This window comes from Phlebotomus papatasi, chromosome 2, assembly GCF_024763615.1.
Source record: "Phlebotomus papatasi isolate M1 chromosome 2, Ppap_2.1, whole genome shotgun sequence".
NCBI lineage: Eukaryota > Metazoa > Arthropoda > Insecta > Diptera > Psychodidae > Phlebotomus > Phlebotomus papatasi.
In genome coordinates, this window is record NC_077223.1 from 44,101,073 (window position 1) to 44,126,316 (window position 25,244).

General features: G+C 32.4%; 1 protein-coding gene across 2 annotated transcripts; it reads right to left on the reverse strand.

The window, feature by feature from the left end:
* Positions 1-20,639: 20,639 nt before the first annotated feature.
* Positions 20,640-25,244, reverse strand: LOC129801221 (uncharacterized). Of its 2 annotated transcripts, none has more exons than XR_008751677.1 (4): positions 25,038-25,244; positions 24,689-24,945; positions 24,365-24,583; positions 20,640-21,050 (listed from the first exon to the last, which is right to left on the reverse strand). XR_008751677.1 is itself a non-coding variant. In XM_055846055.1 (4 exons), exons 2-4 carry the CDS (start codon positions 24,829-24,831, stop codon positions 21,028-21,030), a joined length of 342 nt encoding a protein of 113 aa, XP_055702030.1. In that variant the 5' UTR covers positions 24,832-24,945; positions 25,038-25,240; the 3' UTR covers positions 20,640-21,027. The 2 variants fall into 2 exon arrangements, 1 of the variants encoding a protein (XP_055702030.1); XM_055846055.1 differs by having other exon boundaries at positions 24,732-24,945; positions 25,038-25,240.

The window sequence follows — 25,244 nt, forward strand, 5'->3', positions numbered from 1 at the left end:
TGATGTAAACCTTCATATTTGACAAAGGATTTCGTCAAGGATTTCGTCTTCTCAAGTTAAAATATTCATTTATACAAATAACCTTTTAAAAAAAATTATTTGTAACTACTTCAGAATGAGGAATCTTTAATTTTCCAGAAAATATTTAAAGAGAAATTATTGCTTTCTCAACATTGATGGACGTACATAAAAATTTTAATCCATATCGTTTGATCGTTTTATTTACATTCAACTGACCCAGTAATTTACACTAAAGTTATAATCATTTAGTGATTTCTCATGTTTTCACTCGTACAGTGACTGATAAATTGTTAGATGAATGTTTATTCCAGCTTCCGAATTCACTTTATAATTTGAGACGAATGAATTCTCTGAATTCACATAAGTTCAAACTCTATTGATTAAAATGTGAAGGTCAACTGAGGAATTTTTTGTGCTACATTTTATTTGTAATCAACATTAAAAAATATTTGCATATATAACTTCAACAGAAGATGGCATGAGCAAGTCTTCAAAAAAATATTTTGGCAATAGCGAATCTGCAAAATTTGTGTATGATTTCCCCTTCTATTTTCGACTATCTGTGACATTTTTTTTTAATAAATAACAAAATTGTTTTAATGTTTGTAAACACGCAGTTGTTGACACAATTCTCCAAGTGAGACAATCACGAGGTTCTGATAAGGAGGAAGAAAATTCGCGCAAAAGATGAATTGAATTAAGTGAATGGGTTTTATATTAAAATTGACGCCAAATTGGTCAACTGACTCTACTTGCAATCCCCTCAATGTGACACTGTGATTTAATTTTTCGCCAGGTCAGAGGGCAGTACATTTCATTGGATCGTTTCTCCTCACCAGCTGATTCCTCTCAAAAATTTAGACGCAACATTGGCTTAAATGGTGTAATATAAGGGGCAAATAAGTTCCAGAATTTTAGTTTTTTGTAACACGGAATACAGACAAAACGTTAAGCTTTAAACTTAACCAAAAATATATTCAAATTTGACATGTTTCCGTATGACACAAGTGCGATCAGTCTTTTAATCAGATTGTGCAGAATTCTGAAAAAAAATTGTTAGAGATATCAATTTCGGATATTCAGTAATCTTCATACTTGATTCGAACTTGATAGCTTGGAAACCTGATAGCTCTATACGAGAAAAAATGTTAAGTCCTATAATTTGCAATTTTCAACAAAATCGATCATCAAATTACGTCAAAATATGTCAAAATGCTTTATTTTGACGAAAATAACCACAATACGCTATTGTCGTATCATACATCGTGTACAACTTTCCAACTTCATTGTTCAATACACAGGAAATATTCAAATAACAAATATTTTTTTGTACAGAAATATGAAAAGATATTTATTTAAGGGCTTACTGAGGTCAAAAAACATCTTTCCTCTACTTTACTGCTCGAACTCAAAGAGAGAGCAGTTATATAATCCACTTTTTTCAACTTGGGACACGGCTAGAGGCCAAACGAGAAGATATATCGACTTCCGGTCTTCGACGACCCCCCCCCCCATAAGTCAACATTATCTAGGACAGTCTTTATTTCTTTTTTCTTCTTGTTTGGACACCTATATTCGAAAAAACATTTCGATATCGAATTTTCGAACATCTAAGTTTAAACACCTTGAAGGGCCTATTTTCAACGGATTTGCTTAAATTTGGATTTTTTTGAAAGATCTTGAAATTTCCAACCCGACTGCCTTGAACTTAATCGGCAGTGAATTTGTAAATGATTAATTTTCTTGGATTTAGTTTTTCATTTGTTCATATGCTTGTCACTCCTGCTAAAATATTTTAAACCTACTTTTCTTAAACATTTTCTTATTTCGAAACATATTTTCTTAATTTATCAATCAATTTAATCGGTGGTAAAGCGGTATGTACCTTAAAAGCATGCGAAAAGATAATATATGGATAGCTCTTTCTCGTGAGTTTGAGCACTCCGCAAAGCTGAAACGCTTTGCCATCTCTCTTTTTAAAAGAAAAATCGTCGGTTGCGTCTACCTCTGTCGTATCTGCATTTGTTTTGTATCTGCATTCGGAGTAAGCTACAATACAGACGTCCCCACTTGCATGAAATGCTGACACAAATGAAATGCAGATACGACAGAGGTAACCGCAACCGACGAAATATAGCTATATTTGTGTTGAAGAGTTCAACTCTTGTGTTCAATACTATTCTTTTTTAATTGAATCCTCTTAATGACCACTCATGTGAAACTTATTCTCAGCGATTTGTCATTGAATTAAATAAAATACTATTGTGAAATTTGTTTATTATATTTATAAAGAAAGATATTTACGAGTTACGAAGAGGCTTACGAGCCTTTTTAGCATATAAGTGTGTTATTACTATTAATTTGCATTTGTAATGATTCCACTTATTTCTAGATTCAGAGCAAGTCTAGAAATATCTATGACATGAAAGAAAACATATAAAGTAACTTGAGTATCTTGTTCTGTATAGGCAAAATTCTGTAACAGCATGACAATATCATATGACAAATTTTCGTGGTAAAACTCGAAAGCAGGTCTACAGCATTGAATAGCCATTCCAAAGAAATCTATGAAGCTCTGAGTGATTCATATGAATCCCATTTTCCAATACTTTTGCCGATTTTACCATTGAAAAACTTTTACAGTTTTCATATGACATTGTTTGAATTTCAATAAACGAAAAAGCGTCATTTAGTTTGTTCAAGATCGAAATTAAACTTTTCTATTGGGTTATTCTCAGTCGATTTGGTCAAACTTAAATATCTTTAAAAGGTTTTGAAATTTTAAAATGCTCATCGGTAAATAATAATAATTGAATTACTGGTAATTAAAATTTTTTAATAAACAAAAATATCTTTTACCGTTTGATTTGAACATTTGGGAAAGAGATAAAAGAAAGTATGGAACATTAGGATGTGTTGACCTTCGTATGTAATTTAATACGTTATGTTATATTCTCTGAGTGAGTGACTCTTATACCCTTTACATATTATGAGAAGTTTATGTTTAATTTCTCTTCACTGGTAAATATAAAAAGTGAAATTGTTTTTTTTTTTTTTAGAAAAAATGGATCATATTTGATCCTTTGAAAAGTTCATTCGTATCTCTTGTATCATACTTATCTCATTTGAGCGAAAATCAAAAATGGTTTTTTTCATTGTTTTGATTCGTTTATTCCGGAGTTAATTAGGTGTCAAAACAGCGATCTTTCAAAGGATTCTTCTTTTAGGTATGTAGTGTGTGGATACCAATAGATTCTTCAAAATTCTATTTAAATTCCCAAAATGTTTAAATATTCTGTTAGTGAGATGCCCGTTGATGCCAGAATATAATTTCAATTGGGCTTTTGTGGAAACAGAACAACGACAAAAGAGGAGAGAATGTCAAGTTCAATGTGACTGAATTGGGGCAATGACGAAGACAGCCGCCAAATGGCGAAATTATCGTCAAATAGGCTAATTTTGGGTCAATCAGTGCCTCTCCTCCGCAGGGACAGCATCTTCCGCATGAGTATTGAAATGTGTATGATAGAGTAGAAAAGGAAGGACTTTTTGGTGGGAAATTCTGTCTTTGGGAAAATGAAAGGGAAGAATTGATGTGTGGTAAAGAAAGGGAATTCAAACCCAATCCATTATCGTCATTTTCATTTCATTCCGCACTCCAATTGCCCAACGGCAGTGTTCGTTTCCTCTTACAGAGAAAAGCCTTCCAACACTCCTTTTCAGAGGGGCTATGCCTGGGATTTCAACTCCCGTCTATTGAGCCATAGAGTTTTGTATGTTTTATACATAATACACCCGCCAGCATGTAGCCATCATTCTTCATTTTCCTATGGCAACCGACCATTGTCGTCTTTATGTACATTATTCACCCATTGCCTTACCCCTTGCTCTCAAAGACTTTTACCAAAGGAGGGCAAAAGGATTCTATTTTTACCCTTTGCCACCTTTGACTTTATCAATTCCTATGAAATTCGTCATTTGTACTTTATACTTTCAATAAAATTATCACGCGAGAAATTGCAAAATGAAAAGCATATATTATCACATATTATTTTAGTGACAAGGTTGGTTAATTCGCTGCATGTGGTGCACTTTTATTAAAAGTTTTATGGAGTGTTTTTTACAGCTTAAAAAGCTTCTATTGATTATGATAAGAGAGATCATCTCAGTGTCAAAATATGTCCATTCTAATATTATTCCTGATGGGATTCATTTAATGTTTGACAAGTTATAAGAATTATAAGAGAAGGGAACTTAAGATAACAACCATCTTTCAATTGTGTCAGAGTTAAACTCTCCAGGGTGATTGATATATTGGACTTATTCCTCTCGTTCAGTAATAACCTTCCCGATTTGAAAACTCTCTCCGGTTGAGATTTTTCCTTTACCAATTCGAAGGTATATCAGAGAGAACTTACCTAAAAACCCGTTGGAAGTTCGAATGTTTAAACCAACGAGTTACACAAAAGTGAGTAAGTTCATGAAATGGACGTTTATCTTAATAAAATTGCAATTAAAATGTTCTGCCATCCGGAAATTCCACAAAAATACACAAAATTCACTTTTTGCAGCAAACTTTTGTACACTGTTGTTGACATTGTTGATGATTGAAGTGTCAAAAATATCGAAATTCGAAATTGCAGAACAATCAGCGCTAAAGCGGCGAGTACATGAACTTGCACTTTAGGCTTCCGGTAGATTTTCGAATGGGTTTGGCTTGGCTTTGGGTTAGCTTTGTCTCTTCGAAAGGTTATTACTGAACGGATCCATTGAGGTACATAGCAGTTTCTTCAATAAGAAACACATTAACGACCTTCAGCACCCGCTTAAGGGTAGAGGGATTATTTGTGTCATGAGCGAAAGAGTAGGATTAAAAAGCTCAGTTTTTGACTGGGCTAACGATTGTCGAATAGATCACGCGCTCTGTATTTCATGCAGTTACAGGCTTAAAGGCTTCGCACACACTCTGGTTTCGAACATGTCATATTTTTCCATATTTCAGAAAATTTCAAGATTTTTCAGAACATATATGTGACTTAAGAAGTCTAGCTATTAAAATATATCGCAATAGTTAGGTTAGATTCATTGAAGGAATATGAGAAAAATATGAAGTGTTCGAAGCCAGAGTGTGTGCTATGCCTGAAAGCCTTCCCCTACGTAAAAATCTCTTATCATAAGGAAGTGGGTTCTGATTGCGGGAATGAGGAAGGCTCGTGGTAATAAATCCCTATCATCAGAATACTTGGATATACTCAATGAAAATTCAAGTTAAAAAAAATTTGAAGAAATAAGTATATATTTAGGTGTTTTTAATCAATTAATAAAACAGTTCAAATAAAGTTAAACAAAAAAATAAAAAGTGACAGTACACCAAGTATAAAGATCGTTATCGCCTTGTCACAAAACAACAGCGCATTAGTTCGCTAAAAAAAATCCAATCTCATCAGTGAATGCACCGAGAATTATGTAAGATATTATTAATTGGAATTATAAGATTGTTGTAGGGAGCACAAGATTGATTTGGTGCGGCATCTCCTTATCTCCAGTGACTCACACCCATAGAGCATGAACTGTTGAACTTGTGCTGAAGAAAATTCCACTGGAAGGCAAATGGGGCAAAAAATGGAGCGTATGAGAGCCCCCTAAGTTAGTCGTTCTCTATCATTTCATCCACTGCTGTGCCTGAGGCTTTGATATGAGAGAAGGAAAACTCTGCTTGAGCTCACAAGATCCCAAATGTTGCCCACGGCGAGTAACTGCCTCTGGGGTCACCGAGAATATTCGTGCTCTCTCTCTTGGATATAGTCTATCGTTCTGATGGCCTCGGGCGCCGTCTCTTTGGGGATCCACTCCTTGAATTATTTCCACTCACTCCCACACATCTACCCTCTGTACCCCCCTCACTCTGCCTCGGTTTCTCTCTGGGCACATGAAAAACAAATTTTCTTATCATGAATCCAGAGAAGGTGGAGAACTTCTATAGCGTCATTTTGTATGAAATTGTTCAACTTTTTAATCTCCCAAAAGACTACAGGGAATTCATCGCATGGGAACAACAAACCCAACCTTCAAAAAAAAAAGAGCTCCGATTTGCAATAAATCTGCAGGATAGATGGCAAGGAGGTATAATTGCACGGAAAAGCGCTGAAAGTGTGGACAAAGTTTCCATCGACGTCGTGGGAGTAGAAGTGACAAAGAAGGAGCCAAGAAATCGAAGAATCTCGCAGCTGAGAAACTCTTATAGTATGAGTCTCAACATCCCCCAAAGGTATTTACTCCAAGATTTTTTTTCTCAGAGATTCACTGTATTTTTCGCACACTCATCGACTACTGAAAGGTAGTCTACAACACCCCCACTGTATCCAACTCCATATCCTCTCCCAAAGATTTCTCCGTGTTTGCGGACAATTTCTTTTCCAATGAAAACATAATTGTCATTCTCGGAAATAGTTCTTCTCAAGAAAGATTTCTTCATTTCTTTCAGCACGGATGAATGCATATAAAATCCTCAGTGGATTTCAATTATAAATCACAACTTTTGCAATTCTAGGAACTTTTCTGGATGACATGAATTGCAAATTACTTTATGGATCACACGACTAAATATCGTAAGGAAACTTTGATAAAATGTTTCATATTTTAGTTTCATATAGATATTCCAAATTCTAATAATTTCTATTAATCTATAAACGGGATTGAAATTAAAATTGTAATTTTTGAAATTCGGATCATTATACGTAAGTTTATGTTAAGAAACAGTAATTAAACTGTTTAGTTTACATTTTTTTTATACATTTTGTAAAGGGACAGATAATCCTAACCGGCTTATGTAGGTGAGATTCTTAACGTGAGCTAACTCGGAGTGCATGCAAATTCGATTTGGAGCTGAAGTTGGGAGACGCCATTCAGTTATCTTGAATCAAATTCGTGAAATTATACAAATTTTGTATTTAAACCAAAATATCAAGGATTTGGATGAACTGACAGAAAAGTGTTATATGGGTGAAATGTAGACCAGAATGTTCTCTATAATTTTGCCGTAGAACTTGAACTCATCGATTACTCAGAAGCCAAGATAAGCGAGGTTTTTTGTTTCTTAACTCGTTTTTTCATCCAGAGTGCCCCAAGTAGTCATTTGTTGAACTTCAACTATATCAAAGAATTGTTGTATTTTGCGGGACTTTCCATTTAAACCCCTATTTTAAGTGTCTTGGTGGAGTAGAGGCAGTCAAATTGGCATCTGAGTGATTTCAAAGCGTTATTATTGGAAAAATCAATTTTTTCACACTTAAACGGCAAAATCGGAGTGATAGCGTAGTCTGAGTGGAAAATGATGTATGGACGAAATGTAGAGACAAATGTGCTCTACAATTATGTTGAAGTAATCATCAAAATCGGTTCAGCGACATTCGAGATAATTGAGGTTATGTGATATTGAAATTAGTTTCTTGACTGTGGCGCCCCTGGTGTTGGTCCCACGAAGTTCAAATATTCTAGAAAGTTGTAGCATTTGGTGAGATCTTTCGTTTAAGCCCTCATTCATCAAAATCGGTCACATAGAACCGGAGATATGATTTTTTGAATTTCGTGAACTTTGACCCCTCATATCTCCGGTTCTATTAAAACCACAGCGCGCATACGCACCATTTTGGAAACGTCCTAGACTGGACTACAACATACTAAAATTTCATTAACTTGCACAATGCCGTTTTTGAGAAAAGTGACTTTGAATTTCGATGAATTTTGACGCTATCACAGCGCCACCTGTGGTGACTTTTTGAACTTCCATCTGAAAGTGCTCATCGAGACGAAACCAAAAAGGTAAAATTTAGGTCGCTATGTTAATTAGAACCGGAGATAGAGGCCGGTCAATGTTCGAACTTTGACCCCTTATAGCTCGGGTCAGGGGTTATGGATCGACTTAAGGTTTTTTTTGTTTGATAGGTATAATCAACGGCTACAACATATTAAATTTTCAGCCCGATGCACAATGGAATTTTTGAGTTATTTAACTTTTAAGATTTAAAAATTTTCTTTTTAAAAAAAGCGCCCCTAGCGGTGGTTTTATGAACTTGCGATGTTAGAAGGGGAAGTGGCATTTCACGAGAGCTTTCCAAAAAGCCCTCACTTTTTAAATTCTGACAATTAGAACCGGAGTTATGGCCATTTTAAGAAATTTTTTTTGGACCCTTATAGCTCGGGTCAGGGGGGTCGGGGGACCTTAAGTTTGGTATTTATGGAAAGCTCTAAGGCCCAGCTATAACATACTAAAATTTGAGTCCGCTGAATGCCATAGGGGCGGAGCTATTGAGAAAACAAAAAAAGGGGGGTCTTCAAAATGGCGGAAGGAGGGGTGGGGGGTGGGGGGTCTATGCACCAAGTTGCAATTTTCACCCGATATATAACCTTTGCCGAAAACCGCAAGTCGATATCTTTTTTAGTTTAGGAGCTATTAAGCTCCAAAGAGCGGCCGGCCGGGAACGTAACTTAGCCACATATATATTCGGAATCAGGAAGTGGCGAAACACATTTTGGCCAAATTTGAGGTCGATCGGACGACATGAAATTTTGTTAGGATTATAGTAGGTGAGATTGTTAAGAATCTCACCTAATAACAAGGCGTGCGAGCTTTTGGTGCATGGTTATACTCATGCGAGGACTTTGATTCAAGGGGTTGATAACTGTACCGGTTATGGTTCACTTAAGCGCTAGTCTGCAGAACTTTTGTATAAATTGTTCCGATTTTCCGATCTTACGCCGATCTACGGATCTCCTGTCGATTTCGCTTAGATCTGCCAGTCTCGTTTCTTAAAACCAGGAACTTTTTCTAATTTTTGTCTTTCTCAAACTATTCAAAATAAACAGTGGGAAGTGATTAATTCAGATGCGACATGGTAGCTTAAATACTTTCCAAGAGGTATCGGGTTTGCTTGACGCAATTCGGTATATTCAGAGTCATTTTTTTTTGTTTGTCAGAAAATAAGGTAAATGTCCTAATTCAAAACCATTTCCAGGTGCTTTAACTTTGACAGAAGATTCAACACATTAAGTTCATATTTTTTCTGAAGAGAATTACATAAATTTACTCCTTGGCTCTTCTATAGAAGGTTACTGTTTAGTAAAAATTCATAAAATATAATTTGAAAACTTCTTAAATACAAGAAAAATACACGAGTGCAAAATGCTTCTATTGAAAACAAATTAATCCAAATGGAGACAAGGGAAAGTTGCTAATTGGAGACAAAGAGTGTAAATGAAACCGTAGCGAAAGGACCAAAACTGAGTCGCTCCTGAGTGCAGGATTTGTTCTTATTCTTGGTCTTTTCTCTTTTCCCATCTAAAACAATAAGAAAATCTTTACAAAAAAATCATATTTCCGGGCTTTCCTATTAAAACATATGAAGACACTTCAGAAAAACCCTTTTTGTTCACGAAATAGGTAATTATTTCATTTGAAAACTTCACGTACAGTTAACAATAAAGATTAGCACTTAATTTAACTAAAATTAGCCAGAAATATGACATAAATATTAAACAAAATGAATAAACAACCGTCACCTTATTGTGTTTTTGGCTTTTCGCTTTATTTGGAGCAAAATTAATTAAATAATGAAACTGTGGTATAGAAAATATATAAATATAATAATTTAGTACTGTATTTATCGTGAAAACAGTGACGTTTCCATTTGGAGTACCGAAAAATTTCCATTTGGAGCAGGTTTTGAATTACCTTAATTTACCCTAAATCTTTCTTTTTGAATCGTTGAATCGTTTCCAATATCGATTTTTTAAGGTCGTGGATTAAAGTTTCTAGAGAGCGTATTTCTCAGTAGAATAGGGTAATTTTTGGATATGTTATCATGCTATCACACTAGGATTTTTTTTCAATTTGTAAATTCAAGTTAATTTTAAGATGAATTGTTTTCATTTGAATTGATAGATTTTCGCTTATTTATTGATTAGACTAATACTTGGCCCGTCAAAACATGTTTAAACATGCTAAAATAGCATAAATGTGGTTGCTCAATTAAATTTGAATTCAGCAAATTAAAATGTTAAAATTGCTCATTAATTTCAATTTTATTGCACTTAAACAAGTATTCTTTCGAATCAAATTGTTCTTAATAAATTATCTCACTCATAATCAATAATTTTGTAGCCAAAAATTAAAATAAATATAGTGATTCAGTGAGAAACTTAGAGGAAGTGAAGCTTCGGGAGTAATTTTGTAAATTCCTTCAAAGTCATTTGAAGGAAATTGTTGTGTCAAGAAACCTCAGTTGGAATGACTTCATACCAGGGCAGAGCATTCTCATACATTTTCCGTACAAAAATGTGGTATATTTTTTTAGGTGTTTTTTAGTTTTGGTATAAAACCAAATGCAATTATTTTAAAACTTTTACCAAATGAAAGAGTATCTAATGTTATGTTATTAGCACTAAATTTACAATGATTGCACGAGGATAATAGTCCCTAAAACCTTTATGAAAAAGACGTAAAATTCGCAATTTTTTGAATTTTTCTGAAAATTTTTTTTATCTGTAACACCAGTAAAATTTTAAATTCAATAAAAATATATTTTCTGTATATGTGGCTACCATTTCGTGTTATGTTTATTTTTGTGGGATCTAAACGATCTAAAGCTTAAAAATTATAAAGAATTTAAGAAAAATATACCATTTGTGAATTAAAATGCTCCATCCGTTAGTTAATCATCCTAGCTTCATACAGATTTTCCGCAAGACTGTATCAGAGTCGCTTCGTGAGCCCCTTTGCCCATAACTCTTTCTTCTGGCTTTGGGGATCCTTCTTCATAACAGATAAGTGAGTTATGAGACATTCTAAGCTCAATAACACATTTTCCGGAGTTATACATAATCAAAAATCTAGCGGCACTATTTAAAATGAAGCAAATTTCTTGCAAAATGTGTCCTGGCTGTGCGAAGTTGTTGGTAAATTCTAGAAATATTATAATGCTGAATTGAATTTAAAATTAAATTGTGAAAATCTTAGTGTGATAGTACCCTAAAAGACTCGAAATATCTAACAAATCTAAACCGTTTCTAACCAGTTATAAACTGATAATGAACTGATAGGAACTCTGTTGCGACGGAACAGTATTCATTTGATTTTACAAGCCTTACAAAAGAAACTGAATTCCTTTACTGTACACCACGGAAATAAGAGACATGCATTTAACTTAGAATTGCTGTTGCTTTATTATTTTTCTGTAGCCTAAGATATTATAGCGGAAAAAATTGTTTTTGCTAATTTATTAGATGAGGATTTAAACACGGATCATGATCTGGGTTTGGATTTATTCAATTTATACTTCATACGCAGGTCATAATCAGTGTTTAAATCCTCATCCAGTAGAACTAACTGACCGAACTTATTCCCAGTTAATTTATTACATATTAATAACTTCAACAAACATTTAGCATTATACCAGAAAAATTTTCTTTCAGTATTTCGTTAATTATAAGGATTTTTTACTCTTCGTCGCCAATATCTGCGTTTCATCCGGGTAAAATGCATTGTGCTGGCAAATGTATATATATTACCAAAAAATATTTAATTCTCCGCGTGGGAGACACTCAAATGTATATAGAAACATTATTTGTATGAGTGGTAGAAATTTATTTGCTTTGGAGCAAGTGGCCAGGGGCACATTTATGGAAATTATTATGCACTGGGTGGAATAAATGAAGGGCCTCCAGCTTACAGAGAGAGCGCTCATTTTAATAGTGGTGCATTCCTATATTGTTATTTACTGGAGTTGAGTTTATATTTAGCTGGAAGCTTTAGGGGTTGCATGTGGACTTTTTGCTGATACCACCCGCTAGATGGGAATGGTCGATCTGTTTGTCCTCTCGGTGCATCCTGAGGGTAAGAGGGTAAGAGGATAGACGTGGATAGGCCAGAAAATACCATCTGATTATCGAAATGTGCTTTTAAAATGCAATTAAAAGGCAACTACCACCCAAAATATCGCGCCCACGCGATGAAAGAGAATCGTCATACAGGTTCAGGGGTTTGGTTGAGTTGTGTTTAATTAAAACGATTGGCAACCATCGATGTCGAAAATAAATGAAACAAAAATAAAATGTAATTTTAATTAATCAAATTCGAGGGAGAAAATGAAAGAGAGAGCGAGCTTTGATGCCTAAGGCTTAGGACCACGTCTCGAAAATTTTCCCACTCATTTTCCATCTTTTGGGGCGTAGTACCACCCATCTCTTTCGTACATTCAGCGCTTTTTGCTGGAGAAACCACTAATTATGAACAGAAAGTTGCCTCCACTTTCCCCTTTTTTCATTATAAACAACTTAACAGTGCCTCAAGCTTAGTGAATACACACCAACGCCATACATCTTTCACCTCATTCCCCCTAAGGCGAGGGTGGGTTCAATTTTAGAGCTTTTTCGCTTTTCCACAAGTCGACAGAAAGCTTCTACTTCGTCTTCTTCCATTCACTGAAAATTATATAAAATTATTATTATGGTAACTTGCAAAAATGTATTTCGAAAATATTTTTTAAGGTTCAAAAAAAATTTGAATCATTCACTTTTAAATTAACAAATGTGTGTTTGAGTCAAAAAGATTTTGCTAAATGCTCTTGATCCTGGGAGTTTAATTTTATTATCGATTCACAAGATTCATTCGATTCAGACATTACAATAACCTTTCAGATTTGAGAGCTTTCTCTAGTTGAAATCTAAAAACCTGTTGAGAGTTCGAAAATTTAAATCGACGGATTGTTTTAAGGAAATTGAAATTGAAACGTTCTAACATCTTGATATCCACAAATCTTCACAAATATTCACTTTTGTAGCTGGTACTAAAGCAACGAATTTGTGAACTTGCACTTTAGACTTCATGTCGATTTTCGAATATGTTTAGCTTGACGTTGGAGCTGGAGTAGCTTTGTCTTTTCGAAAGGATGAAAACAGAGTCAATTGCTTCATTCATAATTTTAATTTTAAAATTCAAAGATAGGCTTTGAAAGCCGAGAGATATTTTTATTTATCATTTAATTCGCATGTGACTGAAATACTTCCTGTTCGAATTTCGATGTATTTCGAGGCTCAATCTTCTCTTAGTTGTAAGAGAAAACATAGGAATGACGCTCATAATATTCCCGATTCATAATAATTTCTCTCAAAATTGTTTAGTACGTTTAGTAATTCTTTTAACAGCTTCTTATGAGATAATTTCAAAATTATTATAATGTGAAAATTTATTTTGAAAATTCGGATACAGTGAAAATTTTGAATATAATTTTATGTAAATTAGTTAAGCTCTTTCTTCAGGTTTTGATTCATTCGCAAATTTTATATAATTTCTCAACCAAGTGTTCCTCATCTGAATAGAACATTATATGATTTAATGTGTGTTTTCCAATATATTGAAAATCATGGTTTTCCCTGGTTTATGGTCTTTATACAACACCAAAGAAATTTATGTCCATATTGAAAAGGTTTTTTCCCATTCAAGCGTGATTTTTTTTATAAAACAGAAAGTATTGACAATTTTTTTTAATTCATCAATGCAACCCGCGATAAGGTCCATTCGAAAGAAAAGTATTTTAAAAAGAAGATTTATAATTTCAATATCATTTTATTTTACATACAGTATCGTCCATAAAGCTGTCTATACATTAAGCTGTCTATACATTAGGAAAAATATGGATGAGTGGCTCTTCAATAATACTATTGATAAAAAGCTTCAATTATTGAAGAGAATTATTGAAGAAAATGCCTCCACACAGGAGCTAATACGTTTCAATATTGACACTTCGTGTCATCTCTCAAGTTTTCTTGGGGCTTGAGATTATTTTTCGTGAAAATTTATTATTTGGCTGCTGGAAAAGCGTGGAAAGTGTTTATTGAAGTTCATTAGGATAGTTTTTAGTGAATATTAGTGGAAAATTTACCAAAAGTGCGAAGGAGAAGTGTTTTCTAGAGATGTTTTTTGTAGTGGGATTCAACCAAGTTTTACTAGAAGTTTTCACTCGTTTTTTTTTTAATTATTGGTAGTAATCCCTTCTGTGCATCACTGAAAAGTTGCTTAATACCATATTTCAATTTCCAAAATGATCCGACACGTATCCGGGCGATAATAAAGTGTTTCAGAACTTAAAACATTGAAACATAACCTCAAAATTTGCTTTGATAAATAATTTGTGATGCGTTTGTGCAAAAAAATAGTTTTCAGAAAAGTGTTCAGCAGCAGAAGAATCCTGTTATCCAGAAGAGTGAAAACCCTCAGTGGGATGTGTCGTTCTAGCACAGTGATACAAAAACTCTGGCTTTTGAATCGCTGACTGAGGGATTTGCTGGCTATGCTCAGTTTCCTCGATGGAGGTACATATTGTGGTGCTGAAAACCGAAGGGGGCAACAATCTGACGGCAGCAGTCGGACGGGTGGATACTGCGAGTCCAGTGTCGGCTGAGAAGTTAGCCCACATCGCCCTGATGATGAAAAAACCGCGAAGTTTTTCCCTGATAAGGCAGCTGTCGGACAGGTGGCTGCTGTGAGTCCAGCCTCGGCTGAGAAGTTAGCCTGATCGCACTGTTTATGCAAAAACTCCGAAGTTTTCCCTGATAACACTATAGAAAATGCCAGTGGGATGCAAAATCTGCTGGTGGTTTAAATACATCCGGATGGCTTTAGATCCACATCCAATAAACATTCCACGAGCAAATGATGGAGTTCAAGAATCTGGAAATGGCAAAGGGGGCTTCCCATAAGCTAGTCCTCTACATTTAGAAGGTGAGGGACTCTCATATCCGGCTGTTGGATTACAGATATTCACAAGCATCAGGGACTGTTCTGACTTGTAAGTGCTTCTGCTGCCAAAAGGTTCATGGATACACTCAGCAGCTCTTCCAGAGATTCACAGGAAGGGAGTTGCAGACAGATTATGGATACGATTCCGCTCCCGATGTAAAGAAAAATATCAAATATAGAAACAAAAAATTAATGTATGTATAAAATTGCAAACACTTTTTTTATTTAATTTTATTTAAAAAAAATAAAATCAACAAAATCTCTTTCTTTTTGCCAATATTGTGGCACTTCAACTGTGGCTCCCAGTGTCTTTGCTTGAGAAGATCTCGCGCCTTATCTATTCCTTGATATTTTCCTTGTCTGTCAGCCAGTGTTTAGGTTTATATTGAAGAGATCCACGGGTTGTGTTCCAACTAAAAAAAAACACGGGACCTGCTAATGCAATAGAATGTCTCACTTCCATCCCAATTCAATTCCTTACCTTGATCTGTTCTCCAGCTGGATGCTGGGATTGAGATCTGCTTTGTCTCAGAAGCCTCAATCCATGTCCAGATGCACAAATTACTCCCAATTTATATCTGTACAAAAACTTTCACTAAAACTGGGGTGAATTCCACTAGGAAGTTACATTCCCTGAAACACACTTTTTTCTTTTTTAACTTGCACCAAAATCGACAAATAATATTTTTCGAATATTCTGCAACACAAAATATTCGAACTTGCGTGAAAACGAAAATTAATAATATATTGAAGAAAATATCTAATGAATTTGATATCGACCATTTCTTCCATATTCCACTTCAATAATATTATGGAAGAATAATATTGATGATATTTGTCTCAATGTGGAGGGGTAAACAATATTGAAAGACAATATGGAAGAAAAGTCATCCATATTGAAACGAATATTGAAGAAATTGCCTCCACATTAGACAAATTTTCTTCAATAATCCAAATTTATGTCCATATGTTTTACTAATGTGTAGGCAATTTTCATCAATATTAAATATTGATTGAAAATATTGATGAAATTTTCTCCTAGTGTATAGACAGCTACTCTCTCGAGAAAGTTATATTCGATAAATCGAATGGAAAATTGCAGAAAAAATTATTTTTTAACTTTTTCTTTTTGCAAATTAGTTGCTTGTAATTCAAAGATGTTATTTATGTATTTAAAAAAAATATATATATTTCATATAAAAAAAAATTGTTTTCCAAAGGTTTATCATTTTTATTGGTCAATAGCCTTTTGACATATTTGAAAAAGTTACTCAAATTATCAAATACGTGCGTCCAAAATTATAATATCCCGTCACATTTTGAATTTTTCACATGTATCAAGAAACTTTTGACTGACAAAACATTATCAACCTTTGGAAAATAATTATTTTTGATACAAAATAAAAATAAATAACATCTATGGATTACAGGTAATTTACTTGCAAAAAGAGAATTTGAAAAATTATTTTTTTCTATAATTTTTCCACCTGATTTCTCGAATATAACTTTGTCAAGAAACTTTTGGCCGATACTATATTTCTTGATCGAACTCTTCAAAACTCTTAAGACATTTATGGATGTTCTTTTAGACAAAATTAAAAGTCTCGAGCTCCGTTAACATAAGAAATATTGATTTTTGAAATTATTTATTTGTCGCAATTTTGCCCCATAGCCCCCTAACGTTAGTGGAGTATTGTATTTTCTGTATTTTCCATAAGCTTTTCACGTAGAATTAAATCTTTTATTTATTTCAATCTATGTGGTAATTAAATAAATATAGCATTTGAAATAAATGAACAAAAATATTTCGGAAAAATGAATTTCCAAACAATTTACCACCTTCTCCTCTTATTTCAAACTTATAATAATTCTTATTTTGTTTGAGTACATATTTGGGAATGCTTTTAAAGAATACACTTTATATTTCTCTGCTAACCAATCAATTATAAAGCTTCTTTTGCTATTCTAATTTCCTCTGATATTGGTAACCTCGAGTGTATTTCCCCCCTCGACCTCAGTCCACCTTCCCCTTCTGCCAAATTCACTCCTTTTTCCTTGTAAATCGCAAAATAACAGCGCTCGAAGGGGAAGAAGTGAGGTCTCCATCCGCCCAAGTCAATTTCTTCCCCAAGAACGCTCGAGGGGTATTCATTAGGAACGCCAGTTTCCACCTACGCAGAAGGAGCCGGCGGGCATTTCCGATACCGGCGCGCTGGGATATTAAATGTATTATTTAGCCCAGTCAAAGAATATTATAATCACAAAGCTCTATGCGAAGGATTTTGGTGGGAAAGTCTTGGAGCTCCGAGGCTTTTCCGCTGAGACTTCTCCATCCACATTGAAAAGGAGGCATTTAATTGAAAATTCAACCTCCATAGAAATGGGAGTTTGTATGATAGTTCGCCGTATTCTAAAGGTACTTCTAGGTCGATTGAATATATTTCACAAAAGGCATTATGATAATTTTCGCAGATTTAGGAAATAATCTAAGAATTCTTGAGGGTCCTAGAAATATTTTCAGGGAATTATGAGATAACTAATAATAATACATTTTTCCTTTTTATTCTCTAATTTCAATTATATAGATTTGGCAAAATCATCAAACAGTTAACTAAACTCTTCTATTTCGCAGAATGCTTGAGTTAGCGTTTTCAAATGCATGCCTTTTAAAATAGTTTCAAATTATTTCTTTCGAAGAATAAGTCTATTTCGTTTTTTTTTTTCGTATTTACCATCCGTAAAATTGGAAACAAAAATAATTCAAAAGAAATCGATATAAAAAACTAGGGTAAATTAAGCTAATTCAAAACCTGCTCCAAATGGAAACTTTTCGCTACTCCAAATGGAAACGTCATTTTTTCCATGATAAATACAGTACTAAATTATTATTAATATAATTTTCTATACCACAGTTTCATTATTTAGTTAATTTTGCTCCAAATAAAGCAAAAATCCATTCATATTCAAAAAATTTTAATTTGTTAATTTCTCAGAAAAATTAATAGTGTACCTTTTCACCACCAAATTTTTCATCGATTGACCATGTTTTTCAATGAAAAACACAATGAGGTGACTGTTGTTGATTCGTTTTGTTTAACATTTCATGTCATATTTCTGGATAATTTTACACAGAGAAAAATTTTTATTCAAGAAATGGTTTCTAAAATCAATCCTACTGTGGATAAGAGCAGATTTACCCTATTTCACTTATTTTTAGAAATTTTCACTTCTAAAACCCCAAATCTATCCTAAATAGGATTGAATATAGAAACAAAATTGATTAAATTTAGAAAATTATGGGTTTGATTTTAGAAAATATGAGGATAAAAATTTCTTAAAAGAGTTTTTAGAAATTAATTCTTGATTTTATCTCCAAGTAGGGTCAATAACAGAGTTCTAATCTTATTTTTAGAATTTCCGGATTGATTTTAGAATTTTCATGGGATTAATTATAGAAACCATTCAGGTTGATATTAGAAACAGAGTACTTGATTTTAGAAATTTTCAGATTGATTTTAGAAGTTTTCCGAAAGACCATTACTAGAAACTCTATGGGTTGATTTTAGAAACTAAATACCTAATTTTGGAAATTTTCAGACTGATTTAGAAATTTTGCAGGATTAATTATAGAAACCATTTGGGTTGTTATTAGCAACACAGTACTTAATTTTAGAAATTTTCAGATTGATCTTAGAAATATTACTAAAGTCCATTCTTAGAAATTATCTGGATTGATTTTAGAAACTAAACACTTAATTTTAGAAATTTTCAGATTGACTTAGAAATTTTGCAGGATTAAATATAGAAATCATCTGGGTTGATTTTAGAACACAGTACTTAATTTTAGATACTTTTAAATTGATTTTAGAAGTTTTCCAAAAATCCATTCTTAGAAACTCTGTGGGTTGATTATAGAAACTAAATACTTAATTCTAGAAATTTTCAGATTAATTTAGAAGATTTGTAGGATTAATTATAGAAACCATCTGGGTTAATTTTAGAAACTGAGTACTTAATTTTAGAAATGTTCAGATTGATTTTAGAAGTTTTCCAAAAGACCTTTCTTAGAAACTTTCTGGGTTGATTTTAGAAACTAAATACTTAATTCCAGAAATTTTCAGTCTAATTTAGAAGATTTGTGGGATTAATTATAGAAACCATCTGGGTTAATTTTAGAAACTGAGTACTTAATTTTAGAAATATTTAGATTGATTTCAGAAGTTTTTCAAAGGACCATTCTTAGAAACTTTCGGGGTTGATTTTAGAAACTAAATACTTAATTTTAGAAATTTTCAGATTAATTTAGAAATTTTGCGTGATTAATTATAGAAACCATCTGGGTTAATTTTAGAAACCGTAAGTACTTAATTTTAGAAATTTTCAGATTGATTTTAGAAGTTTTTCAAAAATCCATTCTTAGAAACTCTGTGGGTTGATTTTAGAAACTAAATACTTAATTCTAGAAATTTTCAGATTAATTTAGAAGATTTGTAGGATTAATTATAGAAACCATCTGGGTTAATTTTAGAAACCGAGTACTTAATTTTAGAAATTTTCAGATTGATTTTAGAAGTTTTCCAAAAGACCTTTCTTAGAAACTATCTGGGTTGATTTTAGAAATTAAATACTTAATTCTAGAAATTTTCAGATTAATTTCGAAGATTTGTAGGATTAAATATAGAAACCATCTGGATTGATTTTAGAAACTGAGTACTTAATTTTAGAAATTTTCAGGTTGATTTTAGAAGTGTTCCAAAAATTCATTCCTAGAAACTCTCTGGGTTAATTTTAGAAACTAAATACTTAATTTTAGAAATTTTTAGTTAGATTTATAAGATTTGTAGAATTAATTATAGAAACCATCTGGGTTGATTTTAGAAACTGAGTACTTAATTTTAGAAATTTTCAGATTGATTTTAGAAGTATTTCAAAGGACCATTCTTAGAAACTCACTGGGTTGATTTTAGAAACTAAATACTTAATTTTAGAAAATTTCAGATTAATTTAGAAGTTTTGTAGGATTAATTATTTATAGAAACCATGTGGGTGGATTTTAGAAACAGTATACTTAATTTTAGAATTTTTCAGATTGATTTTAGAAGTTTACTTAAAGTTTATTCGTAGAAACTCTCTGGGTTGAATTTAGAAACTAAATACTTATTTTTGATTTTTCTTGTTTTAGAAACATAAAACTTACTATTAGAAGTTTCCGAACCTGATTTTAGAATTTTTTAGAATCAATCAGTAAGCATTGTGGAATTCTTTTGATGCGATGAAATTGGAATACAATTGGTGGAAAGGTCGTCTTTTAGTAATAATTGTCTTAGGGTGTATTGCTGTAGGTTAAGGAATAAAACACAGAATATATACTTAAAAATTTTCTTGTTTGTGTCTTTATAACTACATCAAGACATCAATTAATTGAATGTAACTTTATATCTAATATAATTATATCTATAAAAATTGTCTTATGCGTCTATTAACTCATACAACAAAATTCATTTCCGTGATCCTTATGATCGCTTGCCTTAAAGAATGCTGCAGATTGAAGTGCTGAAGTTGAGACAAATTCGCTTCGGGTAAAACGGATGTGACAATATGATATACACATGCTTGACGAATAAGGCCCTAACGGATTATTCACCTCAAAGTCGTCAAAATACAGAAAGATCGGAAAAACAATTCAGTCTCCAAGATGATTAAACTTCTTTTTTCACAACTCGCTTGATGGAAAATTTATGAAATTAATGAAATTAATTAATGACTCCATATTTCTCTCGATACAGTGAAAATAGTGGTTTCTTGTGGAACTCAAAATATTCAATTAGTTAGAATATTATTGACATTATAACACCTATTTTTATTAACAAACTCATTATTGATTGAGAAATATTTTGGGGTTTCAAAAATACGCTTTCCTTGCATATTTTTTCTAAACTTGTATAACGAGGAAAATTTGTCGAAGACGTGGTCCAGTAAAAATGACATCTGATGCAAATGTGAAGAATTTTTATAACAGAATCTCAATAGTTTTAGTAAATAGTTTCACATAGGCTTTGCTTCAGGCAGTGCTGAGGAATAAAAGGGCAGATTCCAGTCATTAACATTTCTGTGGTTGCTATTCTGGTGTTTTTTATCTCAACGCTGTAAATTTTTTTGAAGCAATTCTCCTGTATGTACTCATAAAAGTTTTGGGCATCAGAGTGATTGAATTAGTTCATCAGCTGTTCAATATCTGTAAGAACATAAACCACACTTGGATTGTATCACAAATTCCTGTAAAGCAATATTTATAGATAATTACAATATATAAATGAAATCAGTTCGAAAACAAACTTTAAAAATTCATATTTAGGGAAACTAATGCCCTAGACACACTAACGACTTAAGCCGAGAGACGACTTAGTGGAAAATGATGGAAATGTTGTTTGACCATTATTTCTAATATAATTACACTAAGCCGTCTCTCGGCTAATCCTCAGGTCTCTCAAGACCCTAAGTGAAAAAGTAATCACTTGTCAACCGAATAGTGTCAAGTTTAAACTTGTTAGAAAGGTATTGGAAGTCATAACAAATACAAATGGGTTTCAAATCGATTTTTCTTTATAACTTGGTTAAAATTGGTTGTGAACCGGTGAACCCAAAAACAAATCGTGATTAATGAAAAAAGAATTGTAAGATCGATAAACTCGCGAATATTATGGTTTTTCTCCAAGCTCTTCACAAAGCTGAAACACTATTACCACCCCTTTTTCGATTTAGCTGTGATTTCTTCTATTTCTTTTGTAGAAGATTAGCACTTTTAGTCAATTTATTTTTCACTTCTGATGTAAAAACGCTTAAAGATTTAAGTTAAATAATAATTATCAAAATTAAAGATTAACGTTTCTGAGTTATACCCAGCACACAATAAATTTTGTTTTGTAAACATGTTTCTAACTTTTCAGTAAGAGTAAATGAAACATAGATCTAGTCATTCCGCTCACTCTTATTGACAATTTTGAAAACATTTTTTTTCAAACAAAAGTTATTGTGCGCTGGGCATTAAAGACTAAAAATACTTGTGTAATTCAAACTTGCATGAAAATTTTCTGCAATTAAAAATTTATTCTTAAAAACGACACAAGATATAATCTTTTGATCTTCTATAACCCCCCTCCCGACAATAGATCAAGATTTCCTAGCAAAATTACTTAATTAAACCACCCTCACCAGCAGCTTATGCAAAATTATTATAAAAAACAATTCTCGTAAATAATTTTCTCGTTTCAGACCTACCCCGTTTGGTGTATTTATGCTCTTAAATATTATAACGAAAACAGTTTTTAAATAAGTTTTTTTTCAAACACTGTTAATAATTTTTTTTGGTGGCAAATTGAAATTACCTCACAATTATACATATTACTCAAGTTTCTCTTACATGCTGTTTTTTTCGGTAGGAATCTAGAAGTCGAATACTAAATTAAACATATTTTATGTATCTGTGGCGATTTTTCCTGTTTCCTGAACATTTTACTGAAACCACTAGTAGATCCGTGTCATCTTCTGTTTCAATATCTGTCAATAATACAAAACACGAGTCATTTATAAAAGTGATTAGATTATACAAAAGTTCCATTAATATCACAAAGGTAAGTATATAAAAAAGTTAATTTTAAAACCTATCAAAATATGACTACTCAAAAAATCTTCATAAAATATATTACTAACTGAAAATAAATGGTAAAATTGTGTCACTTTTTAACGACTTAGAAGGATTAAAATTTTTAAAAGTTAAATTGGTGAGCAGGGAGACAAAATATAGAACATAAAATATTTTCCGCATATATATATATATTGAGACATGGAGACATTGTAATTAAATTTATATAAGAAAATTGAAATATCGACGAAAATTTAATAAATCGTGTTTCTCTACAAATACCGCTAATCCATCTCAATCTCAAGTCTTTTTTGTAACAGTCTTCTGAACTTTTTTGAGAAAATGAAAAGAGAAATTCTAAAAACCACAGTCTTGTTCAGTAACTTTGAGTATTATATTCACTGAAAAGGACAGCTTCCACTGTTTTATTTAATTTTTTTACTAATAAAATTTTACAACATTTTCTAAAAATTAATTAAAACTTTGATTTTCCAAGAAAAAAATCAATTTTTGTTTTTGAAAAAGGAAAGGATAACACAAAAACATTTTTAACAAATATGTCTTAAAATTGTATTTTAGTTAAGTAACACATTTCGTTTTAATTAGAACATTTTTTTTTACAATAACGCAAGTTCCAAAAAATTTGATTTTTTAATTGCTCTATGTAGGTATTATGAAATAACTTTGAATGAAAATAGAGCTTTAAGTTTAACTGGTTTTATTTAATTAAAAAGTGATATAAAATTGTAATTATTTTTAAGGAAAATTAAACGCAAATACGGAAGCTCTCTTTTTCAGGGAACAAAGTATTCGATCTTACTGACCAACGGTAAAATATATTTTTTTAATAGGGAATTTAAAAATAGATTGTTTTCAATATTTCAAATATAATTAGAATTATTTTTAACATATTTATTAAATACCCAGACAGCACCAAATGCTAATCTATTTCAATTGAGCTGAAAATATATATATTTTCAGCTGAATTCTGCTACCATATATTTCCATATATTTGGTTAGCACTTTTTGTTTAGCATATTTTTGCAAATCGACTTAGCAAAAATATGCTAAAACGCTAACTTTTTCAACTAACTGTATCCTATACAGCTTGAATTTTAATTTGTTTTATGAGACCTCATTCTGAAAAGTTTGACGAAAAATGTAAAGAAATGAAAACGTATTGTTTTCAATATAATTTAGTTTAATGCCCAACTCACAATAACTTTTGTTTGTAAACATGTTTTCAAAATTTCCCATGAGAATGAGAGAGACGACTATATCTAGGTCTCATTCACTCTCACTGAAATGTCAAAAACATGTTTACAAAATAAAATTTATTGTGCGCTAAGCACAAGAGGAGCACAAACAATCTTCTATTAATATTTTGAAATAACTTTGATTAATATTTCTCAGTATGATTGCTTCTATAGATTAAAGAAGATTACCTTTACCTAATATCGGACTGTATTCTATAATACTACCGAAAATCTAAATTTTGATTTGTACAATAATCACTTATTCACATCTTGTTCATCTTATTAATTACGTTCTTGATCTAATTCACCTGTTAACTGAAAATATTTAGATTTTTTATTTAGGATAATCTTATCAAAATTAATGTTGATTACCTCAAAATTAGATTTTCCAAAGTTTTTAAAAATGAGGTCTCCAAAACAAAATTTTGAAAATCTTTTAATGAATAGGTATTTTAAACAGCATTTTTTTTAAATGTGCTATACTTAATAACAAAGACGAAAAACAAATTTTTAAGGTTCCAAACATTACTTGTACCAAGAAATTGTTTTAACAAATTTAAACTTGCAGTTGAAATATTGCGCGTTCCGAAAATGGCCCTTATTATGTATCCTGTCTCAAATTTTATATCTTTCTTTTGTGCAACTACGTACCTGCCAAAAGGTCAATGAAAAAGATGTCCAACTTTGGGGGATTGCTTGTTCCACGGGCTGCTTGCTGTTGTCTGGAGCTCAAATGAGAGGCACTTCCACCACCTGCATCATCACCAGTGCTACCTACACTGATATTCCCGAATTTTGCAGGAAATCCTTGAAGAAACTGGCCCAAATTGTTCGATGAAGTTGTGCTGAAGGAGATTGTAGAAGGAGCTCCTGTGTTTGGAGGAAAAAAAATTTTTTAGTGCTTGGTGGGTCTGGTCAATTTCTTCAGGATGAATAATTATTTTCCGCGTTATTATTTATTTCCCAGAGCCTTACCAAACAAAAGATCCTAAAGCATTAATTTTGATGAGAAGGATACCATTCTGAAAAACCGCCAGCTGAATTCCTTTCCCCCATCCCTTTTCACAGACGTCAAGAAGTTTGTGATTTGGATTCTTTTCGCGGAACTCCTGCAGCATTGTAACTACTTGAAACAGCTACTCTAATTTTGTACAGCAAATCGTTCACATGCTCCCCATATTCCTGAAGCTCCCAAAAGAACTCCTGTGAAGTCCCGCAGTAACCTTTATTTTCTAAAGCAATTGGAAAGATGGCGTCAAGCAATGTTCGTAAATTTTTACCTCCGCTTGATAAAAAAAAGAACATTTCCTCAGGATGCACTCACTTCCTTACAAGAATCCTTGACGAAATCACTAGGGAAACCACTTTTTAAATAGATTTTCACTGAATTTAAGCTGATCGAGCACACTCTTTACTAGCTGAAAAAACTGGCACATCATGACATGACATGTCACAAAACTGGCACAACCCGGCTGTTCACACATTCACAGACTGTGTACATACGCTCGACCGAAAGTTATGCGTTTTTGGT